This window comes from Calliopsis andreniformis, chromosome 5 (genome assembly GCF_051401765.1).
Source record: "Calliopsis andreniformis isolate RMS-2024a chromosome 5, iyCalAndr_principal, whole genome shotgun sequence".
Taxonomy (NCBI): domain Eukaryota; kingdom Metazoa; phylum Arthropoda; class Insecta; order Hymenoptera; family Andrenidae; genus Calliopsis; species Calliopsis andreniformis.
The window spans coordinates 14,216,664-14,233,463 of record NC_135066.1 but is presented as its reverse complement, the minus strand read 5'-3'; the positions used below and the strand labels follow the sequence as shown (position 1 = coordinate 14,233,463).

Sequence of the window (16,800 nt, the reverse complement as noted above, 5' to 3'; positions counted from 1 at the left end):
ATGTTCATTTTATCGTTTGATTATGTTTAGAACCACGCTATATTTCTGATCCAACTATACATACACTAGAACCTTGATTAACTTTCTGGGAGCAGACTCGATTTTCGCAACTTTCTGGGCACACTGGGTCCATTTTCTCCGTGACTATTTTTTTTTACTATTCTGAGCTTTCGAAAAATCTAAACAAATTCTGGAATTTATATTGAAACCTTTATTGAATACATCTTCGCTATTTGAGTCAAACGTTTGCAGGAATAATTATGAAAGATGAAAATTCGGGAGAAGCTTACGAAAAAATTGGAATTCACTGCAGACAAAATGGACCCAGTGTATTCAGGAAGGGTTGACTGGGTCTTTATTAGAGATTTGAGGTTTTCGCTATTTTCTCTCGCAGTTTTTACTATTAATGCTTTTTGGGAGCAAGCTGTGTCTTCTTGAAAGAATGCTTGTAATGTTACTGTATGATGCATAGTATCAGTGTGTCATTCGACCCACTAATGAAGCTAGCTGCAATGTTGGCGAAATACTGAGAGCATTTTTCTAAAAGGACACGACTTATTCTTAAAAGCCTGAACAGTGAAAACTAGGTCTTAATTTTGGATCCCAGAGCGAATGAATATTAAGTGACACAGAAAATAAGTGGACTTAATATACCCTTGCCTTGTGGTCTAGAATTATGTATTTTTAATCTTCTTCAATTGAGGTTGCTGTTGCTCAGTGTAATGGTAATTAGAGTACACTAGAACATTGACTGAAGTTTGAACTGTGGTTTTTGATCCTGTGGTGAAAATAATAAAATTAATTATCAGAGAGGTAGTTCAGGTTTCAGTCCTACATTAAGTCGCTCTTAATGTTCTTCAATTAAACTGAATTCCTAATATACTGGGATGAATTAGAAGCTATACCTCGATTTATGCTCAAAGTTTTTTTTTTTGTTATGTAACTTTTTTCTTCTTTTTCTGTGAATAGAAACAATTTCTTTTTATATTGACTAGGACTAAGTACTTAATAAATATTTAGATAAATTAATAGAACAGACCAAAAACTCAAAACTCACCCTAGTACACAGGGTGAGTCATGCAACTGTAATACCTGAATTTTCTTGTATACTTGTAATCTTGGAGAACTATACCTATTAAAATACAGGAAAAAATCTCTTGAATCGCTTTTCTAAGGAATTACGTACAATGTTTTTAATTCTTGTAACGAAGCTTTTTTCGTCCTAGAAAAGATGTTACTATAGACATCGCCTTTTTTCTTTGAATCTTTTCACACTTTCTATTTCCTTTCGCAAACGGCATCTAACTTTGCGAAATTCTAGTCGAAAGGTTTCACTTTTATGTCAGGGATTCGTTACAGACTCACAATCAAATTAGTAACGAGAGGCGCGCATCTGATGACATTCTAATAGTGACTCACATTTTCGTTCTCCCTATTAAAGCAAAAAAAGCGTCTTAGTTAACATCAAAGCCTGGTGAATGGCAAAGAGCTTACGCTATTCTTCATAAACAATTTACCAAAGAAATATCTTTTTTTCAGTTTCTTTTTCACTTTTTCTATATATAAGATTCAGTGGGATGGAAGAAGCTGAAAGGTTGAAGCTAGAGTGAACATTTAGAGATAGAGATAAAGATTCCTTTTTTCACTTTTTTTATATGAAATTCAGAGAAATAGAAGAACCTGAAAGGTTGAAGCCACAATAAGAATTTAGAGATAGAGATAGAGATTCTTTGTTGCACTTCTTTTATACGAAATTCAGAGAAATGGAAGATGCTGAAAGATTGAAGATAGAGTGAAAAATTTAGAGATAGAGATTCTCTTTTTTCCCTTCTTTTATGTGAGAATCAGTGAAAAGGAAGATGCTGGAAAATTAAAGATAGAGTGAAAATATAGATACGAAATTCGTACAAAGTTGTTTTGCCTGTTTATCTGTACATGGTCAAACGTAAAGAATTATTATGTGGACACTCGCAGTCTTCATCGATTTTTCCAGAATCTCTGCCCCGACGAGTCGATGACCGGTTGTCGTGTTCTGAACCTTTCACAGGTGTCCCAATCTTTCTGTACCTTCACTCTTCGATTATTTGCAAATTCTTCGCAGCAAGTACTTGCAATTTGAGTTCAATGAGATTTCGCAGTCTCCGTGACTGGAATTTCAGTTGCGTGGATTTCGGTTCCTCGCGTTTTCTCTTATGAACTTATCTGCCATTTACGAAGAAGGTTGCAGTGGTTCCAAGAATTCCAACGATAGCAATATCGTTTCTCGTTTTTCGGACCATCGTAGTTCTACCATTCTATTTATCTGATTTGTTTTAATCAAACATTTAAATTCTAAAGTTACACAGTTTTTAATAAATTACTCTCATACGGTCTCTACAGTCTTTACAGTCATAAAGCAGTAAATACTTTTTGCACAAAAGGTGGCAATGTTCGTTACATCTGCTTAAACAGTTTAAAAAAATCGAGCTGAAAATACCATACTTATACTAATTCATGATAATGCTTAGTGCGCGGCTTGATTTTACGCTCCAAATCTGCTGAGAATGAATGCGCAATATGCCTGAAGAAAACTATTTCTGGAAAACGATAACCTTAATGACTTGCAAACCTTATATTTTTAATACGGTCATACTATTTTTTCTTTCCTTTTTTTACTATTCGAATATCTATTTTTAATGTTTTATAACAAAACTTAATGTTCAATTATTTGAAGCTGATACCTCTAATCCTTGTGCATATGAATATCCCAGAAACTATTGTTTGGAAAGCCATAATTACTTTATTAATTAGAATTTAATTCAGTACATATTGCTAATTTCAATGATTCCATACAAACAGGTGGAAAATCGCTCGCATAAATGAATTCAGTGAATGAAATTATCGCTGGCTTAATGGAGCACAATGCTATAGAGTCATTCTCGGAGAAAGTAAAATTATAAAAGAAGTAATTAATCTGTATTAAGATAAGTCATTTGTATGACGATATTTCCCACTAAATTTTAATTTATAAACTTTGCATACAATCGAATAACGTGATATGCAGAAATTTTTCAGCTATAGTTGTTAAAAATATTATAAATGTTGAAATCTGTGTCACACAAGTCTCGAATGCAATTTGAGGTGCAAAGTACTGGTTATCAGTGACTATCGTGACAGAAAACGTGTTATATGGTCCGAAGAATTTCGATAGTGACGCGAATGGTACCCAGAATGTAAGTAAATTTCTTGCTCGAAACTGTTCCTTCGTGGGTGTCGACGCGTTACTTTTTACGGTTTCTCTCCAGTTTCGAGCACAGATAAGCGGGAATGTTCACGTTACCGAACACTCTGACACGGTTTCATAGCGGTCTCTGCTGCTTTCAGTACATTCTATTTTCAAGTAAACCCTGAAATTAAGCAATCATTGTAGCTGGATATTATACCCTGAATAATATACCCCTATGTAAAAACAGAAACAAATTAGGGTACGTATCTATACCTCTTGTCTACGTATCTATATGTTTCTATACCTCTACCTGTTTCTGTGCCTTTAGATTAAAATCATTTTTAAAAAAGGGAATTTTTAATCAAGCTGTGATACCTTTTTTTAAATCTTACATATTAATAAGTAAACTTAAGTCGAAAGATCCCTTAGTTTATGTATAAAAATTCTTTATTTTATAGATTAATTTAATTCGAAGGCACAGAATTAGGTAGGGATACAGAAATATGGACAAGTACCCTAAAGAAAATAGTTTCCTCGGTTTATCTATAAAAATTCATTCTTTTATAAATGATTTTAATCCGAAGGCACAGAATTAGGTAGAGGTACAGAAGAATGAAAAGTTACTCTAAAGAGAAAAGTTCAGCAATTCTGTATCAGAGAGTTCCTATAACCTATTGCTTTCCTAAAAAGATGTATATACTATTCATATCCCATGAGAAATTTCCTGTAAAGCATTGCACTCCTGGATAGCACATGACGTCTTGCAGACGTCTATTTCATCTCCATTTTATACCTAACTGACTTACGATATAATTGAGACGACTGAAAAACATCTAACAGCTATACGTCTTAAAGACTTACGAAATTTACATCCATAAAACGTCTTAAATACTTACGAAATGTACATCCATAAACGTCTTAAACACACACCATGGACGTCTTAAAGACTTATGCTTTTAAACGTCTTAAAAACGCTTATTTTTTCTTCTAAACAACTAATAGACATAATCTGGACGTCTTTAAGACGTCTCATGAATATCTTTAAAGGACAAAAAATGTCTTTCGGACATTTTTAGGATTTCACTGGGTATCTTTACTGCCTTTTTAAGACGTCTCTGTGCTATATGGGCTTAATGCTCTCCAGAGGACTTCTCACGAGACACGTGCAATACTCGGGTCAGTTTGGCTTTCCGACACAAAATTAATTCCGAACGCGTTCTCGATCGAACAAGGGGAGGAGTATAAGTCGGTGCAGATAATTTCGCCGTTCGAAAGTAACCGAATAGTTTTCCAGAAGAAAGTTAATTGGATATTCCGTGTGCGGCCGCGCACTCACGTGAGTAATATACCGCACGTAGATGTGTACCAGAAGCGCAACGACGCTCGCAGCCGTTTCGCAACCGATTTTCTAGCCATGTTCAATTGTAACACGGTTACGCAATTTCTCTCCTCGGCTGGTGCTCTCTATGGCACTCAACGAAATTCACGGAAACCGCGCAAACACCGCCGCCCTGCCATCAATCCTAATGGTTCCTTAAGCGGCGTGCACATCTTGGAAATTTCACCGTTCACCGTGGCCGATGTTCAACGACCATTTCATTACCCTTCCCGACGCGTCGATTACTGCTCTTATTGCTTCCTGTCGAGACGAAATTCCCTGGCTGCAGTTGGAACTTTAGAGTTTCTTTTTTGAACTGTAACAGGTGGCAGGGTGGAAGTTGTTTAGGGAGATTTCTTTAGACTTGGAACACTTTTTGGAACTTTTTTTGTTGTTGTTCAGACCTGGGTAGTTTATATTTTGTTTAGGGAGATTTGTTCAGATTTGGTACACTTTTTGCAATTTTTTTTTCGTTGTTCAAACTTGATAGTTTATGACTGGGGAGATTTGTTCAGATTTGGTACACTTTTTGCATTTTTTTTGTTTTTTGTTATTCTGACCTGGTAGTTTATAGTTTATTGAGGGTGGTTTGTTCGAATTTGAAACACGTTTTGGAATTTTTTTTAGTAATTACTGGGTCATGATTATTTCTGTTGCATAATTATTTGATTTTAAGAAGAATCGTTTTAATTTAAGAAAATAAAGTAATGTTCGCTTAAAAAGAAATTCATGACGATCATCCTCTACTTCCTCACATATCTTAATGAGAGTATTAATCTGAAAAGACATGCGCATAATAATATCGTTAATTATAGTTAAACTTTAGTTGTCTTCATTTATTGGCACCGTTAGTTCTCACTCTTCTGAATTGCAAAAAAGATAGTTAATAATTAAGATTATTTTTTTTATTTAGTAAAAGGGAAAAAGCAGAGCGAGAAAAGAGACTGGAAAGGGGAAAGCTGTGATCAGAAAGTAAAAGTAAAAGGAGGCAGCTATTTTTTCAGATCTATCTGCTGGAAATAATTAGTATGTCGTTTTAATTATGTTGTGCTTGTGTGTAGTCATTTTATATTCTTGATTTTTTTCTAAGAAAAAAAAATAATTCTTTGATAGAGAGCTTTCCAATTCTTCAAACAGAGCATTTCCATTTCGTTCATAAAAGTCAAGATCTTTTTGAAAACCGCGAGTCATTTTAGTATTTAGAGCACAAACGATCTAAAGTTGCAAATCATGCGAAATGGTTTTTTTATGATGCTCGAAACTTCCTAAAAACTACTCATGCGTTATAGAGTTGTTCATTCGTAGTATCGAATTTATTGCCATTCATTAAAGCCCATGTAATTTATTTCAGTATCGCAGAGAATTAATTTTTATGCTAATTCGAGGCTAATTAATTTTTAATATTCAAAAGACATGAATCAAATTTTCGCATAACATTAATACAAAGTGAGTCGATTTCGAATTGAATCGGAATATAAATTACTATGTATCGAAGTGTCTATAGGTACATCAAACTAAATTGCTTTTTTCTCACCTCCAAGTTAACACCTTGTCGCTATTTAATTTACAGATTAAGTTATAATCTGCTTCTGCCTTGCACAATAAAACATCAAATTTATTTCAAGAGAAACTAGAAATATGAAAACTTGGAGTCGCTTTTTAACTGAAGGAAAACGAAAATTGTCGTATTAAATATAATTTGAGTTGTAATTAACAATTCTATAAACCTTGTTCCTTGTACTAATATAAAGAACATTATAAATACAATTGAGAGTACTAATTAGAAGCCAAAAATACTTAGCTATAAAGGCTGTTCAGCAACAGACGTCAGAAATTTTCACTAATTCCACAAGCATAGAAATAAATAGAACAAAAATAAAAAATTACGAAATCACATTGGAAGTTTTGTTTCCGTGTTATTAATCCTTGAAAGTATACCTAAAATGTCTCACTTGGAGACTCATTTTACTAACCATCTGTATTAGTCGGACCAGGCGCAGCGCTACTACTAGAATCAGACCGTATGTGGTCAGACATGCTTCACGACACTTCGAGCGTTCTTCCAACTATTAATATCTCGAAGCCGAGGTCTTAAATACAATTTCACTATTCTTCATTTTCGTCTCATTTTGACACGTAGAACCTTTTAAAATTTCTGACATTTATTATTGAACGCCCTGTACAATACAAATTTAATTAGAATCAAGTGATCTGAAATTTTTTGCTCGTTTTTTTAACACAATTTAATGTATAAATTACTTTTCAGACCACGCTACTACTAGTAGCCACGACAGTATACTCGAAGCCAGCTCCAGAGCCACCAGCGAGCTCCTATTTCCCTCCCTCGAGTGGCGGTGGCGGTCTCCCAAGTGCATCCGGCAGCTATGGACCACCCTCGCTTCCTGACCGCTATGGACCACCCCAGCAGCAGCCTGTCGTTCACAAACACGTCTATGTCCACGTTCCACCCCCAGAGGCTCCTGAATACAAACCACCGAAATACATACCGCCAGCAGCCCCGCCACAGAAACACTACAAAATCGTGTTCATAAAGGCGCCAACACCTCCGACACCAACTGCTCCAGTTCTACCGCCGTTGCCACCTCAAGACGAAGAGAAGACATTGATCTACGTCTTGGTGAAGAAACCAGAAGAGGCACCAGAGGTGGTGCTCCCGACACAAGCACCGACGCAACCTAGCAAACCTGAAGTCTACTTCATTCGTTATAAGACACAGGTAAGAGGCCTTGAATTTGAGAAATGGTAACACTGCGTTAAGTGGTCGTAAGCTTCCCTCGTTAAGAGATTATAACTCTCCCTCGTTAAGTGATCGAAAGTCGTTTCCACATTTTTTATTTATTCGTGAAGAAGACTGCCTAATTTATGCTCCTCAGTTTTGCTGAAAGTTCATGCAGGAGTATTAAAGGATATTTAACATGAATTTTTGTTAGCTGCTGATATTTGTATTAACCCCTTGAGTGTTATCGTTCATCACTGAAAGTGTACTCTACAGTCTACAGTAATCTATACTTGGTGACCATCATAGAACAAAAATTTTGCAAGTATCTCACATATTCTAAAGTTGAAGGTACAAAATAGAGAGGAATATTACGTGAGCAAAAAAGTGTGTGGTACATTTTGAGGAACAGTTGGTACAGCTGAAGAAACTAGGTGTCGAATATTTTGTAACTGAAGCATATTCCTTGCCAATTTACTCAGTTTACTCTCCAAGTATCTAATGAATAAGAAATGAAAAGAAATACATTGACTATGGCAAGGAGATACAGAGACCCCACTCCTATCCCAGACAACTTAGTGTTTATCAAGCATATTACCAATTGCAATGATTATCCACCCCTAAATAACTAGCTTGTGTCCAAGCAAGGACAATTAACCCTCAACTTTCACTATAATCATTGGAATGAGTGCGAAAGTCATAACTGTAAAAAATCTTGCTCTAGGCTGGATTAAAATAGGATGGACAACATCACATCCACCCCAGTGGGACCCAGCCAGAATAGATAAAGACAGAAAGAATCTCATTAATCCAAAAAAAAAAGAAGAATACAGTAACTAATCCTATCTAATCCTGTTTTGCTTGTTTGTTTGACAGAAAGAACAACAGAGTGCAGAATATGGACCTCCTCCACAATTGCCTCCTTCAGACAACTACGGTGCCCCGCCATCAAGTTCTGGTGGTCCTTACTAAATAAGTCTATCACGCGCAATAGCATGTTTCCTGGAAATGTAATACTCAGAACACTTGGATCTCTAAATAGCTGAATTCTGCTAGAGATAGACGCTCATTATTAATGAGATACTAAAAACACCGATCTACATTGCACGTGATATAGATTACCGCTACTGGTTTATGTAGATTCCGCGATTAGTTTAAGACACTACATCTATTTATCCTTGTAAATTTGTAGATTTCTATCCGAGAGAATCTTTGATGTTAATTATCTACACTTGCGAAGTGGAACGATCAGATTTACGTAATCAGTTATGAAATTTGTGTTTCAACATTTGGATTATTTAATTGTTGAATATCTTCTGTAGAGTATATATTATAAAATACCAAGAAACCACCCAGAAATATATTTTATACTTTCATAGTCGTAGAAATACACATCCACAAAATATCGCCAAAGGAATGTAGTAATGTTCTCAATTTGCTAATCCATGCAAGTGAATATAATTTGTAACAAATGTTATGTATATTTCAATAAACGCATTTGTACTTTTGTAGAACCCGCTTGTATGATTTTTTAGTATCTTTAATATATATAAGTGGTTACTATGATTAAAAATTACCTAATTAATTATAACATGTGAATGAATTTAACTTTTTTTAACGGAGTAATATAGCTAATTCTCAGATGATATCTTGCAAAATTATTTGACGAAAAAAATGCGAGAATCATAAGTTTAAAAAAATTCTGTACTGAAAACTTATTCGGCAGAAACAATCAAAAGACAAAGAATTGAAAAACATTAGTATATTTTAAAAAAGGGAACAATTTAATTTCAAGTTAAATATTTTATAAACGTTTCAAAAAATATAGATATATACTTAAAAATACAATATATAAAAATAAGGATACATTCTTCAGTATTTAATCGTGATCGATTAAACAGTTTGTACAGCGGTGTCATTATAAACGTGTGCTACTTGAACTATTTTTCCATAAAAAAGAAATACTATTCCACCAATTTGGATACTTTTTTCAACCTTATTACGGTTGTGCTGATTATGACTAGCTGCACAACCGATATTATATATTTCTGTAATTCAGCACCAGTTAATTTCTTATGTTTACTAAAAATACTGGAAAAATATTTCGTTTTTTTTCGCTAATCTCTTAAAAGTACACTTTTCACTCTTTTTTCATAGTAAACAACATGCCTCCAGAGTTTCTTTCTAATGAAAAATATCCCTGGGCATTTGTTATTTTCTCTACAAACATAACATAGTTCATTTTCTTTTCTAATTAGAAAAAGTATCATTTTTGCTAAATTTATACAGTAATAATATCAACGACGAAGTCTTATATAATTACATGTAATCGTTGATATGATGTATGATTGATCGAAGACCTCAATGATTATTGTTTTCATTAAGGAAAATGTGTTGATTACCATTTTCCTGTAAAATTTCCTACATTTCTTTTGTACATTTTCTTATAAATTATGATAAATATCTTTTGTTTAACAGTTATAAATTTTGTACAACATCGAATCACAGATATCTGAGATAGTAAACATTGCGACAAGTAAGTGGAATTCATTCCTCCTCATACAAATACTTTTCAACCAAAATGATTTAGACGCTCTTAAATTTAGTTAAGTACTAAAAATTCTGATTTAAGAAGCGCCCACATCTTAATTAATATTCTAGAGAAAGATTAAGCTTGAGCAATAAACGTTTACCAAAGTAATGGAAAGACCATTTTTCAAAAATCAAATAGAAAAATAACCTTCTTTAAAATTTTCCTTAAATCTCTACTAATTACACAAAGATTACAAGCTTCAAATCTCAAAAACACAGTTTATAAAGGCATCTTACATCTGTACTATTTTTTAACAGTTTCGATTAAAAAGTTAAACCGATACTGTCTGTTAACATTACATTCTCACAGTTAGATTTATTTCTTTATCCCATGAAGCCACTGACAGATGAAAATATAATATTTAAGAGATTTAAAAATATGTTGGCACAGACAAATTCAAGTGTCTATTCCAAATTTTTGGGGTGTTTCTTAATCAGAAATTTCTTAAGCAGTATAGAAACGAGAGGATAAGACAGATAAATTATATGACCTGAATAATAAAGAGAAGAATACACTGCATGATATCGCGAGTACGATAAGAAGATAAAAGAAACCACACAGTAACCCATGAAAGTAAATGTATAAATCTTTGTGAGAACCCAAACTAGAACCCGAAGTTCAAAATTAGCTTTCAATAAGTTCTGCAATTTCTCCATTCGTTCCAATATCTGAATTATCTGCAAAAATAAGGAAATCTTAAAATTTGTAAGTACAAATACAAGTAAGTAAATTAAATCATTATGTTTTGTGTCTAAAAAATATATTGAAGAAGATAAGTATTTATTAAGAAATTATTGTATTTGTAAACATTTTGATTAAATTTTGTCTATAAATAAAATGAAACTTACATCTCGCTCAGCATACATGATAATAAACTCAAGGAAAAAGCATACGTAGTACCCTGAATGGAACCCATGCCATAATGCCAAGAAAGCTAAAGTTGCAAACTGGCTATATAGTTTTGAGCCCAAAAATTTCAATCTCTTATAAATATATTCTGCGCACCAATGATTTGTGTTTATATTAAATGACAGAATGTAGTGGTTAAACCGAGTTGCAGTTTCAAAAGTTAACAATTTAACGTTTTCACAACCATTCCACAGAGGTTTGCCTTTCTCATCTTTTCCATTGTATGTCAAACCAAAGATTGTGCAAATCTAAAATGTAATTACTTTTTGTAGTTATTATTCACAAGAAAATTGTCAAAATCGAAAATATGGAATTCTTGAAAGAAGTGACAAAGAATTCATATTTTATAGGGCTTTTCTACATACCCCTTCGGTAAGAAGCCAACAACAAATATACTTGTACAGATTTATATGACCCCAGATGCCAACAATGAAAAGACGTTTCAGGAAGACTTGTTTCTGGAACTCTGAACTTAACACATACGTGTTTGACAAAAAACTTATTCCTATTTGATACAGACTCATGTACAAAAATCCAGTCAGTATTCGAGTAATACCAGGAACAATGCAATTTGGTAATTCATTTGAACTCTTTTTGAGATTCTAGAAATACAAAAAAATTATTTATTTTCTGTATTGTATCATTAGACTGTGGATGTTTACTCAGATTCCTAATTTCATACACAAAATTAGAGAAATAGAACCTAGTTAGAGACTTGTTTCACCTCTCAAATATCATAAAACTTCCTATAGTTTCTATATTCTTCCATATTCTATAAAACCTGTCCTCTACTACACATTAAAACTTCCCATAAAAGCACTAAAATCCGCAGTCTATATATCATGACATAAAACAATGCTGCTCAAGTTTTGATACACGAGTCTATAAGGTCCCCTCATTATATCTATCTTTTCTGATAAAAAAACCTGTAATAGATATCAAACCAGTGCTGTCCAAGCAAGGACTCACTGGCTCACTAGTTTTGTGAGCTCTCCCATTCCCGCTTCCATCATCAAGGAAACCACGCGACGCTACGAAGACCGACAGGACATGTTAATATCCTTGTTTATAAGAAAGCTTAAACACTACAAGCAATGTATATGTTGGTAGAGTAACAGAACAATTGGAAGGGGAAGCAGGCGAGTGAGGGGCCCCTACGCTGGACAGCACTGTATTAAACTATCAAGGTAAATTAAACTGGGGCAGAAGATGAATTGGAATGCATCAGTGGGAAAGCAAATGCGTGATGCGACTCATCGTTGAGTAACACTGGCAAGAATGTATTCCAATAATTGGTAAAGCTTTTTTTAGAAATTATGTTTTGTAAATTCATTGAAATTATTGATAGTTTTATAGGACTTACGTCATCCAGAAGTCGGCCATTTACGTAATCTAAGTACCTTTTCATACTAAATTGTGGGCCTACTAGGAAAGATCCTGGGAAATAACAATATGCTGCAGTCTCCAAAAATGTTGGTATTTTTTTCAAAGCTACTTGTTTCTGTGATACAGATAATTTTTCCTGGAACGATAGTTATATTATTCAATTTCACTCCATCTTTTAATTCGCTCTTCATGAGACAAACCTTAGATGCATTATAAAGCTGCATTAAAAAAGTAGTACATGAAACAATTCTTATAAGGTAAAAAATAGTAGGAAACAAATGACAATTTCTTTTTTCATTCTTTATATAAAATCTTATAGTAATAAAATATTTTTCAAAACCTTTCAACATCATTTTAAAATTATTCTTATTTTGCGATCAATCTTTTTAGCTGTGTCCTTATTTATTTTAAACACATAAAAAACGAAGAGTGTGTATACTTTTGTGCAAGAAACTATTAAAAATGAAATTCTACTTACAAATTAGTATACAGTTTTACTATAAATTAATAAATATTTAAGATTTAAAATAAATTAAGATCATTTTAAATAAATTCATTATTTGTTTTATAGCATGGCACGTAAATGTAATGTTCTACTTAAAAAAATCCGTAGACTTTTGTAAACAAACTTGAAAGATTTAAAAAAATATTGTTCATACTATCCGATTTTACAAAAGCAATAATAAAAGAACGTTTTATATTCCCTCGTATGTTTTACCATTGAATAACTATTTAATTTAATATTTGTCCTATTTATAGATCTTGATTAGCCCATTTCATGCTTTTTAATTATACATCTAGATTATAAGTAATTACACTCATGAGTGAAATATTGATTTTGCTTCACATACTTCCGATTTCTTGCCGTCCAATAAATTGAATGCAAGTCCAATTAACCGCAGAGTTAATACGCACTGTGGCATTGTCCATTTTATATCGTAATCATCCGTACTTGTCGTGTAATAGCCTGTCCATGATAAAAGTGAATATAATTATCTCTAACATAAACCAGATTCGCTAGATTATACTGAACATGAACTAATATAACTACAATCTTTGCTCGTTATAAACAATTTATTAACACTAATGAGTTTCTAGAATGTAAGAGGCATGTAAGAAGAAATGCAGTAAGAAGTGGGAACCCCTTATTGCGCAAAACAGAAATGGAAATGTAGGCATGTGTTGAGATTCATGAATGAAGCAGACAATCAGATCATAAAAGTAAGATCGACACTTTCCTTCTTAGAATTAAATTTGCTTCAATGATGAAGATAGCAAGTTTATGACAAGAAAATACTCTAATTCCATCTAATGTATGTGTAATGTAATACTGGATATGAATTCTTTTGTTATTTGTTAGAGCTATCCAAGATTTCTAAAATAAATAATTTACTGCTACTTTGAAATGTTATATATGAATCACAATGAAATATTTGCATATTTCTAACACTAATTTTTGAGTACATACACACATTCAGTTTAAGGGTAGATGACATTCAGGATAATCATCTTTCCACATTATGAATTTGCAAAATAATAAGACTAGTAGTAAATAATAGTATGTATAATATCTGAAATACAATTTGAAAATAGATGACTAAGTTCTATACCTTAAAATGATATACAGAAAGATAACAGTTCCAATGTCATCCAGAGGGTAATGTGATTTGCATAATTACTGTGTTCATACCATATAGCAGATAAGACATGTTGAAGATGAAAGTGATAAAAACTGACAAAGAAGTACCACCAAGCAGCTTCAACACAATATAAGTAAAACATATTGCATCTATTGAGTGAAGTATAGCCAGTCCTGTAAACAATGTTAATTTATTACTAACAGAAATTAAATTATGTATCAATTACATAGAAAAAATTATAAAGTACTTGAAAAAATTTTAAAAATAAAATAGCTAAATTGATTATTAAGAATTGACATAAAAACTATGAATAAACTATTGATCTAATCAATTTTATGTTATATCTTATGACTCAGATCTCACTTTTTTATTAAAAAGCCACTATTAAAATAAATATGAAAATAATTCATAAGAGTTGAAATGATCGAAATATATTTTTTCTTAATCTACGTTAAAATAGAAAAAAAATTTCAAGCTTGAAATAATTACCGTAATTCCAGTAGCAAATTAAAACACCGCAGATTGTAAAAAATAAATGCTGATAAACGGGAGTTTTCCCATACAGTGTATATCTGTGAAGAAAAGCGATGGGTATTCCTGAAAATTCAATTGAATTGTTATCATATACGATATGTACTTTATTAAAAAAATATTGGAAATACGCACTTATTGATGCAAGCCTTTACCACAAGTTTCATTTCTTTTCCGTACAAAAAAACATCGTACAGCACTGATAACGTGATAACAGTTATATATATACGTACATGGTTGATACATGTAAATGAAACTAGCACTTTGTATAGACGAACAGATGTATGGTTTTATGCAAGACATTATGCGTAATGATAGTTGAATATACTTTTCACTTTAGTGTTACCGACGTTCTAAAATGTTTAAAAAGATTCATTATGATCGATACTGTACGACTGCTTTATGTTTTATACGATAAATGTTATCACTTAGCGTTTAAAATAACACGATAATAAAACCGCCAAAATTTTTAAATCAATTGTATTGCATTTTACAAATTTTTATATCATTCTATATAAAATTTCATTAGAAAAAGTATTTATCTTTCAAATACATATAATTAATTTTTAAAGCATCATTATACTTTTACAGAATAATAATAATTTTCACAAAGACGTTGTTTTACGTATTACCCTAACCAATTATTCTAACAAACAATTACAATCGTAAGTGGAAGTTCTAAATAAATTATGAAGTACATTTGCATGCGCACGTTATATAAGACACTGATACGTAATGCGCATGTTATTTTTAAAAAAGAAATAAGATCTATCACGAAAAGATCAAAATTCAAGGTAGAGTTATTAGTAAACAGCAATTGTCCATATTTGTATAATTTAAATAATTGTTAAGATGTTCCAAATAATAGAAAAGCTTGAAGAGAATTTTTCTTTTTCTTTGTTTCACTTTTACTACGGAAAAGATATGTATGCATGCACAGGATTTAAAACAAAAACATTCAAAATTAAAATACACGTTAAATAACAGTATTCTATTTAGGTTTCATTTATTTAGCTATGTATGCGTATGAAAATACAAATTTGCTTACAAGCATGCAAGTTATGCATATTATCGTTTATTATCGCGACTAAACTCTGGAGTTGTATTTTATTTTCTGGCATTGTTTTTTGTTTTTAATAAATACGTATACTATATTTCATAAGATATTTCATGTGTAGATTTCATAAGATAATTTATACGAGATATTAGAACCAAAAATAGAAGTTATAAAATAAAAGAGAACAAATCTTAAACAAAACATTATTCTCGTTCGGGCAATACCTTTAATTTTATTTATCTCGCGATAAATGCAGGAAAAAATTTAAGTGCTCGTAATACTACCCATAAAAAGATTATTACCCAAGCTAATATTTGTTCGCAAAAAATTAATCAATTATTCATGCAGTTAGTATTCGTTATCCTATCTCTCGTTAAAATAATTTTCCAATAAAACAATTTACCATACCAAGGGTTAAAAATTTAGTCAATACACAGTTTCAATAAATCTGGCAACTCATTTAGCGATTTAAATGGGATGCAAACTTGAATCTCTACTATCGTAGTCAACATTATCGGGCAATGATTCACCAAGAAAGTAGTACACTGACCAACCTATCCCAACATTCCATGATCGTAAACAAAAATTTCTATTTTAGTTTTCAAAGCTTAAAAGGTTAAGGTACTTCTGAAAATGATAAATCATGAAGAGGAAATCTAGGATAAAAGGTAGATGGAAGAGGGAGGTCAATTCTAAAATCAATGACTGCGTGGGAAATGAATCGCATTAGTAGGTTAATGTGTAGCGGTGTTTATGGAAGCGATGACATAGAAACAGAAATTAATTTTTTTAAACGGTTTAATTACCAAGTAAAATGGATAACACGAGTCGAATCGCAGCTTCGGAACTGTTTAAAGCTTCCGAGACGTTTTTCAACATGCTGCTGAACATCGTTGATCCTGTTTTAAACTGGTTCCCTTTCTCGGTGATCTGCCTCTCTCGATCAATCTGATAACGTTCCCATGGAACTTTCTTTTCTGTGGAAGAATTTCTAATCCAAATGTTCGTAATTTTTTCGCGCGACACCACCACCCATCACCGAGGCTATAGGGGGATTGATACTAAATACAAGATGATGGAGAATGGAGATGAATGCGAGCACTTTGCGTAACGGTTTACGAGAGCGTTCTGAAAAACGATGGGATTAATGTTCAGGAGAATCAACTGTCTTGGGGAAATGAAAGAACGAACGAATAGAAAATAGAGTAAAGTGCTTAATTAAATAAACGTTTTCCATTGCTAATTATGAGAATGATCGTTCAGTTTGCAAGGGTCAATTAAAAATGAAGTGATTGCAATTCTCAGCACATTTAGGAACACTTGAACGCGAATTTCAAACACAGAAGACAACTGTGTATGAATAC

At 32.4% G+C, this 16,800-nt stretch overlaps 2 protein-coding genes and 1 long non-coding RNA gene across 4 annotated transcripts in view; 2 read left to right on the top strand and 1 right to left on the bottom strand.

Annotated features, from left to right (window-relative positions):
- Nucleotides 1-6,876, top strand: part of LOC143179281 (uncharacterized) — a 53,462-nt gene extending 46,586 nt beyond the window's left edge. Inside the window, exon 4 of the mRNA XM_076378433.1 lies at nt 6,850-6,876. The gene's annotated coding sequence lies outside the window, so the exon portion shown is untranslated. The remainder of the gene's footprint in view (nt 1-6,849) is intronic.
- A 3,279-nt stretch (nt 6,877-10,155) lies between these two features.
- Nes (lysophosphatidylcholine acyltransferase 3 protein nessy) lies at nt 10,156-16,441 on the bottom strand. The gene is made up of 8 exons (XM_076377834.1): nt 16,243-16,441; nt 14,338-14,445; nt 13,899-14,021; nt 13,060-13,175; nt 12,186-12,344; nt 11,188-11,424; nt 10,762-11,070; nt 10,156-10,590 (listed from the first exon to the last, which is right to left on the bottom strand). Exons 1-8 carry the CDS (start codon nt 16,325-16,327, stop codon nt 10,318-10,320), a joined length of 1,410 nt encoding a protein of 469 aa, XP_076233949.1. The 5' UTR covers nt 16,328-16,441; the 3' UTR covers nt 10,156-10,317.
- On the top strand, nt 11,915-13,600 carry LOC143178902 (uncharacterized). 2 transcript variants are annotated; one of them, XR_013001862.1, is made up of 3 exons: nt 11,915-12,117; nt 12,171-12,294; nt 13,307-13,600. It is a non-coding gene; the product is annotated as an uncharacterized LOC143178902 (long non-coding RNA). The 2 variants fall into 2 exon arrangements; XR_013001863.1 differs by having other exon boundaries at nt 11,917-12,117; nt 12,179-12,294.
- Nucleotides 16,442-16,800: the final 359 nt, after the last annotated feature.